This window comes from Anolis carolinensis, chromosome 4, assembly GCF_035594765.1.
Source record: "Anolis carolinensis isolate JA03-04 chromosome 4, rAnoCar3.1.pri, whole genome shotgun sequence".
NCBI lineage: Eukaryota > Metazoa > Chordata > Lepidosauria > Squamata > Dactyloidae > Anolis > Anolis carolinensis.
In genome coordinates this window covers 226199783-226216752 of record NC_085844.1, presented here as the reverse complement: position 1 = coordinate 226216752, position 16970 = coordinate 226199783, and the positions used below count along the sequence as shown (strand labels likewise).

At 39.8% G+C, this 16970-nt stretch overlaps 2 protein-coding genes and 1 long non-coding RNA gene across 4 annotated transcripts in view; 2 read left to right on the top strand and 1 right to left on the bottom strand.

Annotated features, from left to right (window-relative positions):
* Positions 1 to 388: 388 nt before the first annotated feature.
* Positions 389 to 16970, bottom strand: part of LOC103278774 (uncharacterized) — a 47412-nt gene continuing 30830 nt past the window's right edge. Inside the window, exons 4-6 of one of the 2 annotated variants that reach the window (XR_010005589.1) lie at positions 11379 to 11601; positions 5317 to 5452; positions 389 to 1236 (exon numbers count right to left, since the gene is read on the bottom strand). This is a non-coding gene — a long non-coding RNA (uncharacterized LOC103278774). Of the gene's footprint in view, positions 1237 to 3995; positions 4075 to 5316; positions 5457 to 11378; positions 11602 to 16970 lie in introns of those variants that run through there. The other variant, XR_010005590.1, reaches the window with a different exon arrangement.
* r3hdml (R3H domain containing like) lies at positions 1042 to 12226 on the top strand. Its single transcript, XM_003220634.4, has 6 exons — positions 1042 to 1178; positions 1768 to 2129; positions 3889 to 4007; positions 4609 to 4741; positions 9861 to 9976; positions 11409 to 12226. The coding sequence occupies exons 2-6, from the start codon at positions 1869 to 1871 to the stop codon at positions 11539 to 11541; spliced, it is 762 nt and encodes a 253-aa protein (XP_003220682.1). The 5' UTR covers positions 1042 to 1178; positions 1768 to 1868; the 3' UTR covers positions 11542 to 12226.
* hnf4a (hepatocyte nuclear factor 4 alpha) overlaps positions 14755 to 16970 on the top strand; it is a 67789-nt gene continuing 65573 nt past the window's right edge. The window contains exon 1 of the mRNA XM_062978893.1: positions 14755 to 14859. Within this exon, the coding sequence (XP_062834963.1) occupies positions 14811 to 14859 (49 nt within the window). The 5' untranslated portion in view covers positions 14755 to 14810. The remainder of the gene's footprint in view (positions 14860 to 16970) is intronic.

Here is a 16970-nt window from a genome sequence, read left to right as displayed (position 1 = left end):
TTTGGCTTATTTTGTTTTGTCTTACATTAATTGGATGTGTTATTATTTTGTTAATTTTTATTTTCTATGTATTTTTATTATATTTATCTATGTTGTAAGCTGCCCTGAATCTCTTCAGGGAGATGGGGCAGGGTATAAATAAAGATGATGATGATGATGATGATGATGATGATGATGATGATGATGATGATGATGATGATGATGATGGGGTTGCCTGGAAGATCTGGCAAATTCTTTGAGAGACCATATTTACCCAGGGACAGATAAGTTAATTTGCAGGTATAGATTCCACAGTTATGGGGGGTTTACTATAACCATGAGTTCCAAAACCATCAAGAGAAGGATAAGGAGACATAGTTTTTCCAAAGAAGGCAAGCACATAATGGGATCACTGATTAGCGCTGTGATTTATTTTTCCTCTTTTCAGACACAATTTGGAATCAAGGACAAATAGCAAAACATTGTGATTTTGGAAGCAGGGTACTTTGAAATACAAATTCATCCACCCTGAAAAGCCTTATTATATGATGTCAAAGCACAGGATTTCTCTCTGCAGCTCCTCAGCTCTTCTTTTCCTCCTTTCCAAAGTAGAGGGAAGAAGAAACCAGTAGTGAATGGGACATCCTAAATATGTAGAAGAGGTTGTATATAGGGAGATTGTTCCTGAACATGTTCAGAATCAGGAATGCCCTTTCATGCTAGAGATTATGAGAACTGTAGTTTCTTCTGCTTCCCAATTTAATCATCAAGAAGGTAGAAATCTCATGTGTCACAGCTATAATTTTCTCAATCAGATCTTCTAGAGTATGCAAATGTATGTATAAGTAGCTCTTAACTTCAAGTGAATAACCTTTAGCGTCATAATCTGGTGTTTTTCACAGTCCTTACTCCATTGCTGAAAACAAGCAGAGATACTTGGTAGAGATGGAGACATGTGTACATAAGGGGAAGGCCATAAATTGTCCGGTTGTACACATTTCAGGCTTTGGGACATTCCTCAAGGGAAGAGTTTTGATGTAGTTTTTGCGTCAGATCGTCCTCAAAGATTCCTTGGACTCGGCGGTGTTAAATCTCTCTGCCACATGCTCCTGAGCGCAGGTTGTTTGTAAAGGTCAATCTCTGTGAGTTTACTGTGGCTGCAGCATCATTTCTCAGCTGTTCTTGGCCCAGCCTTCAAGGTATGTAGTCTGGGAAATATCTCTTGAGCAGCTTCAAGGAATATCTTAGAAGATTTTTCTAGGAGTGGAAAAGAATGAGAAGGGGATTTTTTAAAAAAAAAATATCTTAGAATAAATGAAAAGAATCCTAGCAATAAAATAAAATAAAAATGGTTAGCTGCTATATTCTTATTAAATCATTTTTAGAGCTTACATTTTTTGGTGAGAAATTGCTCACTTATCACAGGAATATTTCAATTTACTGGGCAGCTTTGTTTGATGTATTGCCACTGTGGCAGCATATTATTAATTAGTGTCCCATTTGGCAGGTACATGGGAACATTTGGAATGATTTCTGGACAAGCAATGAGGGGAAAAGCTTTCCTCTTTTCAGACAGAAGTGATAAATAAGATACTGCTGGAGATTTCGCAGCTGGGCTTAGGAATTTTGTACTTTATAAATACAGCTTAGCCAAGCTCTTTTATTCTCATGCGGCTAGCAAAGTTCCCCTTGATATGCTCAAATCTTCTCTTTCCAGTTACAGTCCCTCCCTGCCATTGATGACAAAAAAATAAAATAATGTCTAATTGTTTCTTCTTCTTCTTTTAGACACATAATCCAGGAGAGGAAAAAGAAGATTTGCCACATTGATTACATTTTTAAAAACCAACCTTCAGTGGCTCAGGAGAAAAACGTATGCGAATCCTAAAATGACTCTCTTCCATGCACACTTATATTTGGCTGGCTCCATCTTCTGGATGATACAGAAATCCAACTCCTTCTTGCTGCCCAATGCTACTGAACTCCTTTATCCATCCAGCAGCCCTGAGGCAGGCTTGACATCTGGCCTTGGAATACCCAGGACTCGCAGGAAGCGCTATATTTCCGCCAGGGACATGAATGCACTTTTGGACTACCACAATCAAGTGCGGGCTCAGGTGTCTCCACCTGCCGCCAACATGGAGTATATGGTGAGTTCTATTTGTACTTATTCCTGGTAAAGACTGAGGTTGAAAAGGTTAGCTTTTAGACTACTGTTTGGACTAGTTTTTTGAATCCTTTTTCTGGGGGATTCTGAGATTTGTTGTCTAAAACCTAAAATTCTTGAGCTCTTAATGGGAGGGGAGGAACTGGGAAGACATAAAGTGTTATAAATATGGCTCTCATATATATAATTCCTTTGATTTGGAATGCAAAGTTCTACCAGGCTGATGACACTTTATCAATAAGATAAGGACTCCTCTTGTTGCCCTCTGATAATATAGCTCATAGGCCAGAACAGGCTCTGTGGTTTATATATTTTGTTTTCTGCATTCACCTCATGGGTATCTCTGGAGAATAGTGGTGTTCTATTTTGTAACTGAGGTTACAAAATAGAATACAATTTTTTCCCAACCAAATCTCTCCGCCAAAGGAGACTAGGGGTTTGGCAGAATCAGCAAGTACACTGTTTTCCATTATTGCATCTCTGTGCTGTGTAAATCTTCACTAGTTTTCTGCCTGTCAGACAGCTATTAAAACTGCAGGAACCCACAGGAAAAATTTAGTAATTCCAAGAAACTAATCACTAGTTACGTTAAATAGAAGGATAGTCTAATATAATTCAGTTTCTGTGTCTTCATAGGAACCTCACATTGTCATTGCTAATTCTGAAAATGTATCCCATGGAAATGAAGGAAGGGTAAAGCATCAAAATTATGTTCAGCAGACAGAGCATCCCAGCAGGCACGGCCAGTCATGCAAGATACAATTCCCTGCTCTGTCTTATTTTTCACCATGTTATCTGGCTGTGTCTTGTAGAACTTTGCTGAAACCTTGTTAGAGGGGTTGGTTAGTCTTCTGCAGTTATGCCTAGGCCATCTAACATGACTCTGTGTGAGCTTCCAGCATGACTCTGTGGTGGGCCTAGGGCAGTGGTTCTCAACCTGTGCGTCCCCAGGTGTTTTGGCCTACAACTCCCAGAAATCCCAGCCAGTTTACTAGCTTAGGATTTCTGGGAGTTGAAGGCCAAAACATCTGGAGATCCATAGGTTGAGAACCACTAGCCTAGAGAATCCTGGAGAGAACATTTCAATCACCTCTGCAAATAATCACATCAGCAAAAGTAAAATCTGCAGATGTGGAGGACCAGTTATAAATATCAAGCATTGCATTGTCATATCATTAAATGTTATCTCAATGCTTTTAGATTAAGCCAATTCAAGGGAGCAGCAAGACATCTGTTGATCATATAGCAGTGAAATTAGACATCTGGCAAGACCAAATTTTATGGACAGGAAGAAACAGGGAAGTGTTGGATAAAGGGAGATGGATCAAAAGAGGGAAAGGAGAATCAGAAAGTAAGGAAAGACATATTAAGAAAGAAAAGACTGCTTTTTGGCTCTTGCTCACCATTGCCAGCCCTAAACATTTACCAAAACTAAGTTACTTATGTGAATTAGAATTCCCAGTCAGTGTGTGATTACCTGGCTTTGTATCTGGATGATTCTAGGAACAGTAGTTTCAAGGAATACACTGGCCACTGCTAATAACAACCAACAACAACAGGTTCTCCAGCCATCAGTACAACTCTAATTATTAATAACAAATTCTTTAGGGCCAAATGATGTTTCTATTGCTGTTTGACAAATATTTGTTTGACAGTATGGAACGAATTACTGTACTTGACCAGCAGCCTATTCGCTATTTGTACCTTGTCTCATCTTTGTTCTTGATCTTTTTCATGACTAGGTGTGGGATGAAAGACTTGCCAGATCTGCCGAAGCATGGGCAAAACAGTGTATATGGGAGCATGGACCTCCACAATTGATGAAATACATTGGTCAAAACCTTGCCATCCACTCTGGCAGGTAAGCAGTGTCCCCTGGTAATCAGAATAGCTGGACTGGAGAGCCCTTCAAATACATTCTTTCTGGCCTGGAAGAAAAAAAACAGCTCATCCTCCACATTTGCAGGTTTAACTTTTGTGGATCCATGTTGCCATCACCATGCCCAGAGAGCAGCAGAGCTCCATATGAGCTTGGGGTCATCATGGACACCTCATGCTGACATTAGTGGAGGTGACCAGGGAGAAGTAGAGGGCCAATACTCCTGCACAAGTGCCTCTACTAATATTAGCACACAGCTCCTGCAACTGCCAGAAGCTCACACAAAGCACAATCTGTCCCCTTTTCTCTGTGGTAATGAGTACAGGGGAAAGGGGAAGGCAGCAGTACTTCAAAACGACGATGGACCTGTTCAAATCAGACCTGATTCTGCTGTCTACGTTGCCCCGAAAACACAGGTCTGGAGTTTCAGGAATATTTTGAAGCTTTCCCCAATACCTCCACATTACCAGCAACAAATCAAATGCATTGAGAATTGGAGACATATACTGGCAGATTGTATTAACTGGAATATCTTTTTGAAAGCTAAATGAATAATATGTGCTTTGTATGTGACTCTCTGCAGGTATAATTCAGTTGTGGACCTTGTGAAATCCTGGTATTATGAAAAGCAGCACTACGCCTTTCCTTATCCCTATGAATGCAAGCCCAGCTGCCCTTCCAAATGCAGTGGCTCTGTCTGCAGCCATTACACCCAGGTATATACCAGTAGTTTTGAGTTATAATACTGTAATTATTTAAATTAACATTTACATTTCCTTCAACTATCCCATTATGGCAGGGAGAATTTTGGTCTATTCTCTGTCGTTTTCTTAAGCAAAGAATACTCAACTATGGTTTTCTCCAGTACATCCTCTGGAATATAACTTATAGCACTGTTTGCAGTGTGCCTTGCCCTGTTTAGCTTCCAAGATTAGACAGAAATTGGGCCTTTGCAGAATTTAAGCTGTCCTTTTCAGTACTCACAGTTTGAATTGAAAGGAGCTATCCAAGGTGCTGGACCGAGTCTGGAGATCAAGCTTGACACGTTGAATAGTTTGCTTGAAGTTCAAACTAAAATCCAGTGATCTACTACTCCAACAATTTAGAAGCAACCACCCACCACCACATATTGTTGTCAAGTCTTGCTTTGACTTATAGCATCCCTATGAATGAAAAATCTCAGACAGCCCTGCTCAGATCTTGCAAACTCAGGGCTGTGGCTTCCATTATTGAAGCCATCCACCTGTAATATTCTTTTCCTACTGATTTCCACCTCATCTAGTATTATTACCTTCTTTAATGATCCATGTGATCTCGCAAGATGTCTCATATGCCCCAGACAAGAACTTGAAGCTCACAGAAGCCCCCAGCCAGTATAGGATTGACTCTTTTCAGCCTGAAGTTCTTGCTGTTCATCAGAATGCAACCTGACTTAAAAAAAATTACCCATTAAGTGGCATGGGGCTCAGAAACAAGAAATCCTTTAAGGCAAATGTTAATAAGAGGGAGGAGAACCGCATTGACTCAATGCTATGGGATCATGGGAGTTGCAAAGTATTTATCCTTCACTGCCAAAGAGTGCTGGTGCCTCACCAAACTACAATTCCCAGGAGTTCATAGCATTGAGCCATGTCCATTAAAGTGGTGTCAACCTGCATTAATTCTAAAGTGTAGATTCACTCTATGTAACATGTAGGGATATTATGGTTTTCTAAATTGTGTTTGACTACAGTTTCTACATTACTCTACTATTAGCTATACTGGAATTTCTGATAGGAGTTGTAGACCGACAATAAGAAAAGTGAAAGGATTCCTATCCCTGATTGAAATCTGTGATTTGTATAATCTCCAAAGATACCAATCCTACCCCCCCATTAAAGCAGACTGACTGAATCTTGTTTTCTTCCTAAGAAGCACTGTCTGTTTTTTCCACTGCACCATCTGCCATGGAAGCAGTCATCAATTCCAGCTCAGTTAGGTGGCTGGAAGAAGTAAGAGACAGAAAATTGACAATGCTGGGAGACAGTATGATTTAAAATGCGACAACGAGACAAAAGGAATGTTGGATCTGATACTTGCACAAGGAATTTCTACTAAAGGATGGCTAGTGTGAGTTACAGTTAGAATCACTACTTTACAGAGAAAAGGCTGTTTTTAAATCAAATGTTGGCCAACTAACTTGAATCCACATTTGGAAAGGAAATATAATCTTACATAGGCCTTACATTTTCTTCTCTTTTTTTGTTTGTTCATTGAAAAATCACATATGTAATCAGAAATTGGGAGTAAGCTTTAAAAAACAACCAGTTACTTGCAATTAATGCCTTTTAAAAATAATAAACACATAGAAAAAAATAGACTATGTTTGTAACTCTGCTAGAGAGGAGGTTCCTCCCTTTATGATGCAACTATAACTTCAGTTATGTTGATAGTTACAGCATTTCTTAGTATTTTGCATCACAGACCAGAAACATGTAACTCTGTAATATTTTAAATAAAATTATGTTGAAAAAAATAAATTAATGTTTAAAAAGTGACTATAATAGTAGTCAATTACTTTTGAGGTCTTTAGAATCATAATTGGTCTTCTATGCATGGTCTTCTATTGGCAATTGAATACTTTGTATATGTTGGAAACTGCTGTGAGTCCTCTTGGGGAAATAGGACAGTATATAAATAAAGAAGATGGTGACTTTTTAAAAGGATATATCGAAGCTTTGTTGTCAGGATTCAAATCTTCCTGGAGCACCTTACAATTAAAATCAGAATACATTAAGAAAGTCACCATTAAGTACAGTAGAGTCTCACTTATCCAAGCCTTGCTTATCCAAGCCTCTGGATAATCCAAGCCATTTTTGTAGTCAATGTTTTCAATATATTGTGATATTTTAGTGCTAAATTCCTAAATACAGTAATTACTACATAGCATTACTGCGTATTGAACTACTTTTTCTACCAAATTTGTTGTATAACATGAAGTTTTGATACTTAATTTGTAAAATCATAACCTAATTTGATGTTTAATAGGCTTTTCCTTAATCCCTCCTTATTATCCAAGATATTCGCTTATCCAAGCTTCTGCCGGCCCATTTAGCTTGGATAAGTGAGACTCTACTGTAGTATTAAAATATAACAAATCATCAGGTTTATTTCCAGACCCTAGAAAAGTCACTTTTAAGCCTGCAATTGTCAGAATCCACCAGGAGGCATGCTGGTCGGGTTGGCTGGGAGATTCTTAAAACTGCAATTAAAAAATGCTACTTGTCTAAGCTCAGTTTTATCCCATCGTCAGCTTGGTGTTTATTGGTCTCATGGGGAGATGAGACAGATCTTCTGGGCTCCTGAAACCTTCCTTACCAGCTTTCCACAGGGCACTTGGTATTGTACCAAGAGCAGCCTCTTAAGGAAAGGTAAAGCTCCTTTCCTCCTCACCGCCCATGAATCATCCCTGTGGTGGTGACAGGACTTTGCTGAAGCGTCTGGCACGTCTGTGAATACAACCCCTTCATTTGCTCCTCCCCGTAGGTGTTAAGCCAGCCTGAGGTGGAACACCTCCTGGTCCTATGTTGAGTTGTGGCAAGGCATTTCCAGCCCATAATGAATGGCCTGCTACACCACTTCAGTATGGATCCATGTCTGCCCTGCCAGTTTGGCTTCTCAAAATATCCAGCCCTGTATTTGCATGGGTGTCTGTGTTGTTTATAGCCACCTTCTGAAAGAAACCTAAACTGTCTCCTTTACAATGTTGTGTCTGGAGGAAGAACAGTAAAGAGAGAGGAAAGGAAAATTGGAACAAAAATGAGCATCTTTTAAAATTGAGAATTGTACTCATTTTCTCAGACAGTTCTTCTCCACACTTTTTGTAAGGAATTTTCCTGGCAGCAGAATAGTGTGAACTATCCTCAGATGAAGTCACTCACATGTCATTTTTCCCTTGGTGAAATGGTTTTTTTGGTGCTCATTTTCTTGAACTCCTCTTGGAGACATAGGGTCCATCCGTGGTGCATAATTGCAGTGGTTATATACACTGTGCCATGACAATTTCCAATGGAATCCTGGGATTTGTAGTCTGGGGAGGTACTTAAAGCGCTCTGCTATGCAGCAGCTACACCTACTCATTTTTTTTCATGTCAGGAGTGACATGAGAAACTGCAAGTCACTTCTGGTATGAGAGAATTGGCTGTCTGCAAAGACAGTGCCTAGGGGACGCCCGGATATTTTGATGTTTTTACCATCCTTGTGGGAGACTTCTTTCATGTCCCTGCATGGAGCTGGAGCTGATAGTGGGGGCTCATCTGCGCTCTCCCTGGGTTGGATTCGAACTGGCAACTTTCAGGTCAGCAACCCAACCTTCTAGTCATAAGTCCTGCCAGCACAAGGGTTTAACCTACTGCACCACTGGGGGCTTCCAACCTACCCAATGAATTCAGAGTAGTGTGCTCCAAAGCTGTCCCAGTGCAACACAGGAGCACCCCCAGAGTCTTTTTTGTGTCCAGAAGGCTGGTCAGGCTGAGAACACATTGTGACCGTCCAAAAGAAGCTCGGTAGCAGAGGCTTGGTGGCAATGACGCCTCTGCTCAGTGCCTTGCTGTGACCTCATCAGAAGCAACATTCCCAGCAAGCCTCTGCCAGACAGCTGTATCTGGTTGCTGATACAGTGATCAATCTGTTAGACATGTGATACTGTATTGGGCTATCCATACCTCAAAAATACCAGCATTACTCTGGAGACTCCCGGAAGCTTCAGAGAAAATTTCATTTCACTTTGTTTCAAGTTAACAGCTACAAGCATCACTTCTGCTGCCAGTCCTGCAGTCTGTATTATTTGGCCCATGTCAGCATGGCCCTAGAGAGTGCTAATCTATTGCACAATAGCACTACAACTCTCTAACAAAGAACTCTAAGTATCCCACCAAACTACGTATAAAACCCAAGGTTCTAGGACAGACATGGGCAAACCTCAGCCCTCCAGGTGTTTTGAACTTCAGCTCCCACAATTCTTAATAGCCGGTAAATTATTAGGAATTGTGGGAGTTGAAGGCCAAAACACCTGGAAGGTCGAAGTTTGCCCATGTTTGTTCTAGGAGATGGATTCAAAGCAATTAAAGTGTTGTCATTTGGAGTGATCTACCTATGTTACATATCTGGTCTTTTTCAGCTTTCCCCTTAAATGTTTTATGAGTTTCTCGGTTGGAGAGGGATGCTAGGAAAAATGTATTTTTCTTTAGAATGTCTCTCCCCCCCCCCCCCCTTGTCCCCACCAAACTTCAGTTTCTTGAAACAAGTAATATGGTGAGACTTTCCCTATTGTGGAGAATTGCTAGATGCATAAAGAAAAGAACTGATAAATGTTTCCTATGATGTTGATATTCAAAAGAAGGGAAGTCTGCCGGAAATTAAAAGTTGCTGTCATGTGAGATTCTTAGTTACAGCAGTATCAGTTCTAGGCATCTTTGTACCACCCAGTGCTTCCATGAAGCCCAAATATTTTTGTTTTTGCTAGGGTCTTCTTCCAAACTGTGATGACCAATTAATCCCAGGGCACATTAAAGCCTTGTCTGAAATGTTGCTGAACAATGTCCATCATACACTAACTCTAGTGTGAGAATTTGTTCTTCTTGCCCTTGTCCCCAGGGCAGTAAGTTGTTTCCTTCCTGGTATGATTTCTGAAGGTTAAAATGGAAGAGGAGAAATTTCCTCCATCTTGGAGGTATTGAGTGCCTGGTACATTTCAGCTAGTTAACCAATGAGAAAAAATCTGGCGTGCCTTAAGGAGTGTGTCTGCTTGTTTCCAAACTGTTTATTTTAACAGCAACTCTGTTGTTTCCAAAACAGATGGTGTGGGCTTCTAGCAACAGAATTGGCTGTGCCATCCACACCTGCAACAACATGAATGTGTGGGGCAGCACATGGCGGAGAGCAGTCTACTTAGTGTGCAACTATGCTGTCAAGTAAGCAAAAATGCACATGTTTGAAGAAATTCAATACAGAACAGTGTAAAATTCTGAGAGCTTGAAGCAGATTACTCTAAGGAGAATATGTTGGGCAGCACCAGAGGAGAGGCTATTACTTTATGGGTTTCCCAGATGCATCTGCTTAGCCACTATGGAAAAAATGGCGCTGGACTAGATAGGCTATTGCTGTGAACTCAAGCTTGGGAAAAGGTGGTTTTTAAACTACAGTCATCTCTCTACATTTGCAGTTTTCCCTTTGGTGAATTTGATTAATATGTTTGCTCTAGGAATCTCTAGGACGTTCAGTGTGACCCTATAATCAATTTATGTCATAGAGTTGTGCTGGAGGATTTAGGCATTCCTAGAAAGAACATTTCTTTAGGCATTCATAAGTCGTCTAGCATGATTCAATGGTCAACTTCCAGCAGGAGTTGACCATAGTGTTGCACTGTGGGATCTAAAGAGTCCTAGAGATGTGTTTTCTCAGATAAAAAAATAGTGTATCTAAGGGATCGGTATTTGCATTTTCCCACTTTTGTAGAAGTCCTGCATCCCTAACTTCAATGAAAGTACATGTCCCAGAATCCCATCCCAGGCAATTAGACCAATAGGCACATTAACTAGTGGATTCTGGGAGCAGCAGTACAAAAACATATTTACCAAGCTCTGGAAGGTTGTTATCATGTATTAATTTATAAATATATAATCTATACATTTTGGAGACCACATAGTGATGAACAATGGGATTGACACAAGTAATATGAAAGAGGAAACATTAGAATAAAAGCAATGACATTAGTATGTAGAAAAGTTCCTTCAAGAGTAAATACAGGCAGTCTCCAAGTTACGAACAAGATAGGTTCTGTAGGTTTGTTCTTAAGTTGAATTTGTATGTAAGTTAGAACAGATACATTTCTAAATGTAACTCCATCCCTTCATGCCAGCCACATGACCTTGGAGGTGTCTATGGACAACGCCGGCTCTTCGGCTTAGAAATGGAGGTGAGCACCAACTTCCAGAGTCAGACACAACTAGACTTAATGTCAGGGGAAAACTTTTACCTTTACCTTATATAGCTTTGGATAGCATAGGGAAGGGTCTGTTTTGCTGTCTCTGCCCCTGTTTAGAAGATTTCATCTCATTTTCTCTGTGACAAATGGATTTTGAAAAATTTGTCTCATTGTGGAAACAAGGATTGGTGATAAAACATCAGTGGAACCACCCTTTTCCCATGATAACCTTTCCAGGAGGGAATTGCCCTTCTGAGAGGCAGATTTCTCTCACTTCCTGTTGTCTTAGACCTTAACAAGTTGTTTGCAAGATGGATGTTTGTAACTCGGGGACTGCCCGTATTTTGAAAAGTAAGTGTTCTCTCCACCCATGCAACAATGAAACGTACCTCATGTTTTGCTTCTCTCATTCTTTCCAGGGGAAACTGGGTAGGAGAAGCCCCTTACAAAATGGGGAGGCCTTGCTCAGCCTGTCCGCCGAGTTATGGAGGCAGCTGCAGCAACAACATGTGCTCCGCTGGACTCCGATCCAATCGAGTGAGCTGGTTCTGAGCCTGCCACCTTGATTCTGAGCTCTACGACAGCTGGAGGACTTGGGAGCAGGACTCATAGCTGGAAACGACAGAAGCCACATGGCACAGCATACAGTGAATTCTGATAATATAGAAATAAATATTCACACAAAGTCCTAGGCTACTTTCTCTTGACCTTTTGGTTTGGATTCTCCTTCATTTTACCTTTTACACTTCTCCTCGACACCTGCAGTTCCCATAGTTTTGGAATGGAAAAAGGTTTTTAAACTTCATTGCACTGCAGGCCACAATTCTGATTTGTGTATCCCTTATGGGACTGCTTTTTGTGTGTTTGTGTGTGTTTTAAAATATACAGCTACCTATGGAAGCCTTTTTCATTTAAATTATACCTGTTATGTCTCTGATACTGTATTTACATGTTTTTTGTATGTAGTAAAAAGCAACTCATTTTCAAAGCAAATTTGGTCATTGCTGAACCCAGTAGATCATTTTCCAGGCAAGAGTTGTTTCTAAATACCTTTCTTGCATTTACTGTACCATTTTTAAAGCATGTGATATGTTCTCAAGGACAGAATTCATTATCTGCCATTCAATGAGTCATCTGAACCTCTTTGCATTACTTGTTAACACTAGTCAAATATTTTTTAGCATTTCATGAATACTTGACCAATTTCTTTTTAATAAAAATGCAGTGTATTAACCTAGTCAAATCTGATTCCTGAGTTTGTTCAAAGCTACATATTCTGGTGGCTGCTACTCTTCCAAAATAGTTTCCTATTTATGCCTTCTGCCAGAACCATGTTTGAACTTGTACATATCAGATTCAGACACGTTCCGTCAAAATGTTCTTACATCAGCCTACAATTCCTTCCTGACTATTCCATATATTTAATGGATTGTTCTGTGATTTAACTTGTGTTGTTGGGCTTGTTCCCATGTGAGCCGCCCCACGTCCTTTCGGGGAGATGGAGGCGGGATACAAAAATAAAGTTGTTATTGTTGTTGTTGTTGTTGTTATTTGTGCTGGTCTTGCACAGGTTAAGTATCTCTTATTCATATTGCCAAAACCAGAAATCGAGGAACTCCGAAATGGAACTCCCTCCATATGAATGGCTGAGATTGTGACAATTATTTGGAAGAAGTTTCTGAAGTATTTTTTCATAGAATCATAAATCATAGTTGGAAGAGACCACAAGGGCCATCCAGACCAACCCCTGCCATGCAGCAGCATAGAATCAAAGCACCCCCGACAGATGGCCATCCAGCTTCTGCTTAAAAACCTCCAGAGAAGGAGAGTCCACCACATTCCGGTGCAGAGAGTTCCACTGCTGAACAGCTCTTGCCAACAGGAAGTTCTTCTTAATGTTTAGGTGGAATCTTGTTTCCTCCAATGTGAATCCATTGCTCCATGTTCTAGTCTCCAGAGCATGTGGGAGAATTTCTTCTTTTGTTTGTTAGTTTTCATGAAACACCTCAGGGTGGCATACATGGCCATTCTTCACTTTGTTTTCACAAGGTTAGGATGACAGATTTATTTTGAGTGTCAAACAGTGAACTTTAGAGACAAATTGGGATTTAAACTTTGGTGTCTGTCATCCAAATCCAACAGTCTCATCATTTCTTTTAAGCATTTATTACCACATTCTTCATCCACAGAATCTCCTAGAGTGGCTGACACAGGATCAGTAAAAACAATAACAAATCATTAAAACAGTACAAAGTCCATGGTGACTTTAGGTAGCAGATCTAAAGAACTGTTGATGAGATCACACTAGAGCTGAAAGAGCCGGCAAAGAGTATGCACCCCATCTAAAATCCTGTGGTTGCCCCCGAAGAATTATGGGGCTTGTAGCTTAGGGGACGGGCTTTTAAATGCTCAACCTGAGGGGTCCTGGGTCTCACTAAACTACAAGCCCCAGAATTCTGCAGGAGGCAACCACAGTATTTCAGATGGAATGCATACTCTTTGCCAACTCTTTCAGCTCCAGTGTGATAAAGCATGTCACATCTATGGCTGGTGCTTTCTTTCCTTGCAGGTAGTTGAATCAAATTGCCTCGGTGATTGGAAGCGATGAGAGCATGCAGAACTTGGAAAAATTCACCCCCAAATCTAACTCAAAATGCAGCCATGGCACTGAAGGATAAAGATCTGTGTTACTAGTGGATGAGGTACTGAAAAATGATGGTTCCAGCCCCTTCCTACTTGCAGTCAGTTGTATCTGAGCTGTAGTCTAAAAAAGTAACTTCTCTGAGATTCTGCTATGTTAGATGGATAGCACTTCAGCTATCCAATTCTGTTTTTGCTGGCTGGAAAATAAGAGGAACTGTGGTTCAAAAAAGTAACTTTCCAAGACTGTTGCAAAGTTACATTTTTGGAAAAGTTACATTTTTGAACCATGAATTTCACAATGTATATTATGAATTATATTTTATTAGTTTGATGCCAACATCTTCCATCCCATTTTCCCATTCCACCTTCCATCCCATTTTCTTTAGATATCATTACTGATTTTAGTTTTGAGAAGTACTGTACATTTGTTTTATTTGCTTTTATGTAAGACTGCCCTGGAAACATGGCTGAAAGGCAGTCCCTAAATGTTGAAACCATGAGAGCCACTAGCCCCCAGATATACACATTCCAATTGCTCAAATCCAGATGACTCGAGTTATTCTGTACATGAACACTAATGAATGTACAGACATCTATGCATTTCCATATAGGCAAATGTATACTCAGGTGTATGTGCAGAGAACATTGACAAGGATGGTGTGAGGGGCCTCAAGCATTTGCACACACAGACACATAGTCTTTGTTCTCTGTGTTTGTTCAGCAGAGGCAATAAAACGTCCCATGTCTCAGCTGCTGTGAAACTGACCTAGTTCACACCTCCCGACTGGCGGTTTCCTGGATCTGCCGGGCTATGGAGTCCTGGATCTGTTTAGAAGAATAAGAAGGGAAGCAAACCTGTGGCCGCAAGGGTCACCTGGGGCTTGAAACCTGGTGTCAGTGGACATCCCAAAAGTGTGCCATAAAGTCATGTTTGAGTTTCAAGCTTGCTAGCAGTTACTATAGCTACCGTGGCAGACGGCACCTTGCAAGTTGGTTTCCATATGAGTTTGGTTACTATTTAACATCTCCACCCACATTAGGCCTGATTAAGCGAATCAATAAGATAACAGGCGAGGCAGGTTTCCTCACCCTTCCTCCCTCCCTCCCTCCTTCACACAGCTTCTTTTTCTTGTTATTTTACACTTTCTCCATTTTCTCTAAAATAACACCAATGAGAAATGGTCAATGCAACTACACCGCTAAGTCCTAAGATGGAAGCACCGTTTGGTGAGTACATGAGTTATTATCCTCTCTCCTTTTCTTGCTGCCGATGAGAAAGAGTACAGAAGAAATTGAGATGTGGGCAGGGCAGTCTACAATGAGGGCATAACTATCTCACACACACATGAGGGTTGGATCTGGCATGAAGACCTTTATGCCCTGGTCCAAAATGCATTTGTAGGCTGTACACGTGGTGGATTTCAACATATGTTGCTTTCTTCAGTTCTTCAGTTGAAGAAACAGGGGCCATGTCTGTTGACCTAAATAAGAGTGAACTATCTGAAACAACAAGTCAAAGTTTTTCATCTTTTTTTCCAATTCTGTGTTAGGAAAAGTTTGCAGAACAAAATATAATTATTACATGCGATCGGTCTGGGATCCTCCAATCTTAGAGTGGATTCCTGAATCCTATACATTCATTTCAACTAGCATAGACTCGCTGAATGAATTGTTGAATTGCAACATGTAAGTCAACACCACTGATTCAATAGATATGCTGTAGTCAGGACTAACAATGAGGTTCAGCTTGTGTGTATTTTTGTGTGACCCCATAGGAGACTGGCAGAATCAAGCCGCCCAAGTCCCTTTGGGGAGAGGGGGTAGGATATAAATAAAGCTTTATTATTATAATTATTAAGATTTCAAGGAAGATTTTAAAATTGGTACAGGTTGGGAATCTTTTATCCAGAATCCTGAAATGTGAACTAAATGAAAATTGTCCACATGTGTGTCTGAGGTAATGATATCTTTGCTTTCTGATAGTTCGGAACACATCATTTTTGTTTCATGCACAAAATTATCAAAAGTATTGTATAAAGTTAACTTCCAACTATGGGTTTTAAAGTGCATACGAAACATAAATGAATTTTGTTTTTCAACTTGGACCCCATCTACAAGATATCTCAGTATGTAGGTATTTAAGTGCAAATATAGGCATTCCAAAATCTGAAAAAAATCCAAAATATCAGACACTTCTGGTCCCGAGTATTACAGATAAGGAATATTCAACTTGTAAATATCGCTGTAACATATGAAGTCAGATATATACATGCACAATCCATCATTGATTTACTTGAGAATAAGCCTAGTTGAACTTCTGAGTTTAACTTCTAGGCAGCATATTTGTAAAGAAATCCTGACCACAGGACCGTTCTTCCATTGAAAAGGTTTGCGAGTGTAAGCTTAATTACGAAATACAGTGGTGACATTCAGATTGTACTGGAATTAGTTGTTTTTTTTAAGGAGGACTTCAATATAGAGTTACGAATACATTTAAAAACATCAGTATCTTCGCAGTTTGCCACAAGAAAATACCTGGATTAAAAAGAAGAAAGGTTCCTATACCTCTTATCAAACTAGAAAAATTAAGTTGCTGTGAGTTTTCCAGGCTGTATGGCCATGTTCAAGAAGCATTATCTCCTGACATTTCACCCACATCTTTAGCACGCATCCTCAGAGGTTGTGAAGAAAATCAGTTTTGCAGCATAGCTGATCTTGTAAAAGAGATATATTTGCCACTTTACAGATGCTATAGGCTGTATTTCCATGAAGAGACCGAGCAAAATGACTTTTGGGTGTACTTGAAATGAAAATCATGGAGTTTTTTTTAAAGGCACACATATACACAGGTTTCTTGTTTTATTTTTTGAAACTCTACATGACCCAGTTCTCCCCTATCTTTCAGCCTTTGTTTCTCTTTACCAGCTTTGTTCTAGGAACTTTAGGCTTCTAATTCAAGCAAGAGTTCCTTCTGTTTTGGCTTTGTTTCAGTCTTTTTCACTTGCTGCTCTATATTCCTGGAATTGTCTCCTTGAATGTGTGTGAACTTCATTTGTTGCCTTTCTAAGCTTTTAATTTAATTGACTTTCATTTTCTTATATATTTTGTTTTATAGTGTATCATGTGGGTTTTTGAATGTACTGTATATTCATATACTGTAATTTGTTTCACAGATTGTATTACTTTTATATTTGTATCAATCCTTCTTATTCATAGATACATACATAGACTGATAGGTAGGTAGGTAGGTAGTACATCTTTAGGAAGGCTGTCTTTTTGTTGTTTTATTCTGTGATGTACCATGCATATTGATGGCACTATATTATAATTGCTTTTAT

Coding starts and splice junctions, on each gene's coding strand:
- r3hdml (XM_003220634.4), top strand. CDS start 1,869: ATGACTCTCTTCCATGCACACTTATATTTGGCTGGCTCCATCTTCTGG. Junction 4,008..4,608: donor CTTGCCATCCACTCTGGCAG/GTAAGCAGTGTC, acceptor GACTCTCTGCAG/GTATAATTCAGTTGTGGACC. Junction 9,977..11,408: donor GTGTGCAACTATGCTGTCAA/GTAAGCAAAAAT, acceptor CATTCTTTCCAG/GGGAAACTGGGTAGGAGAAG.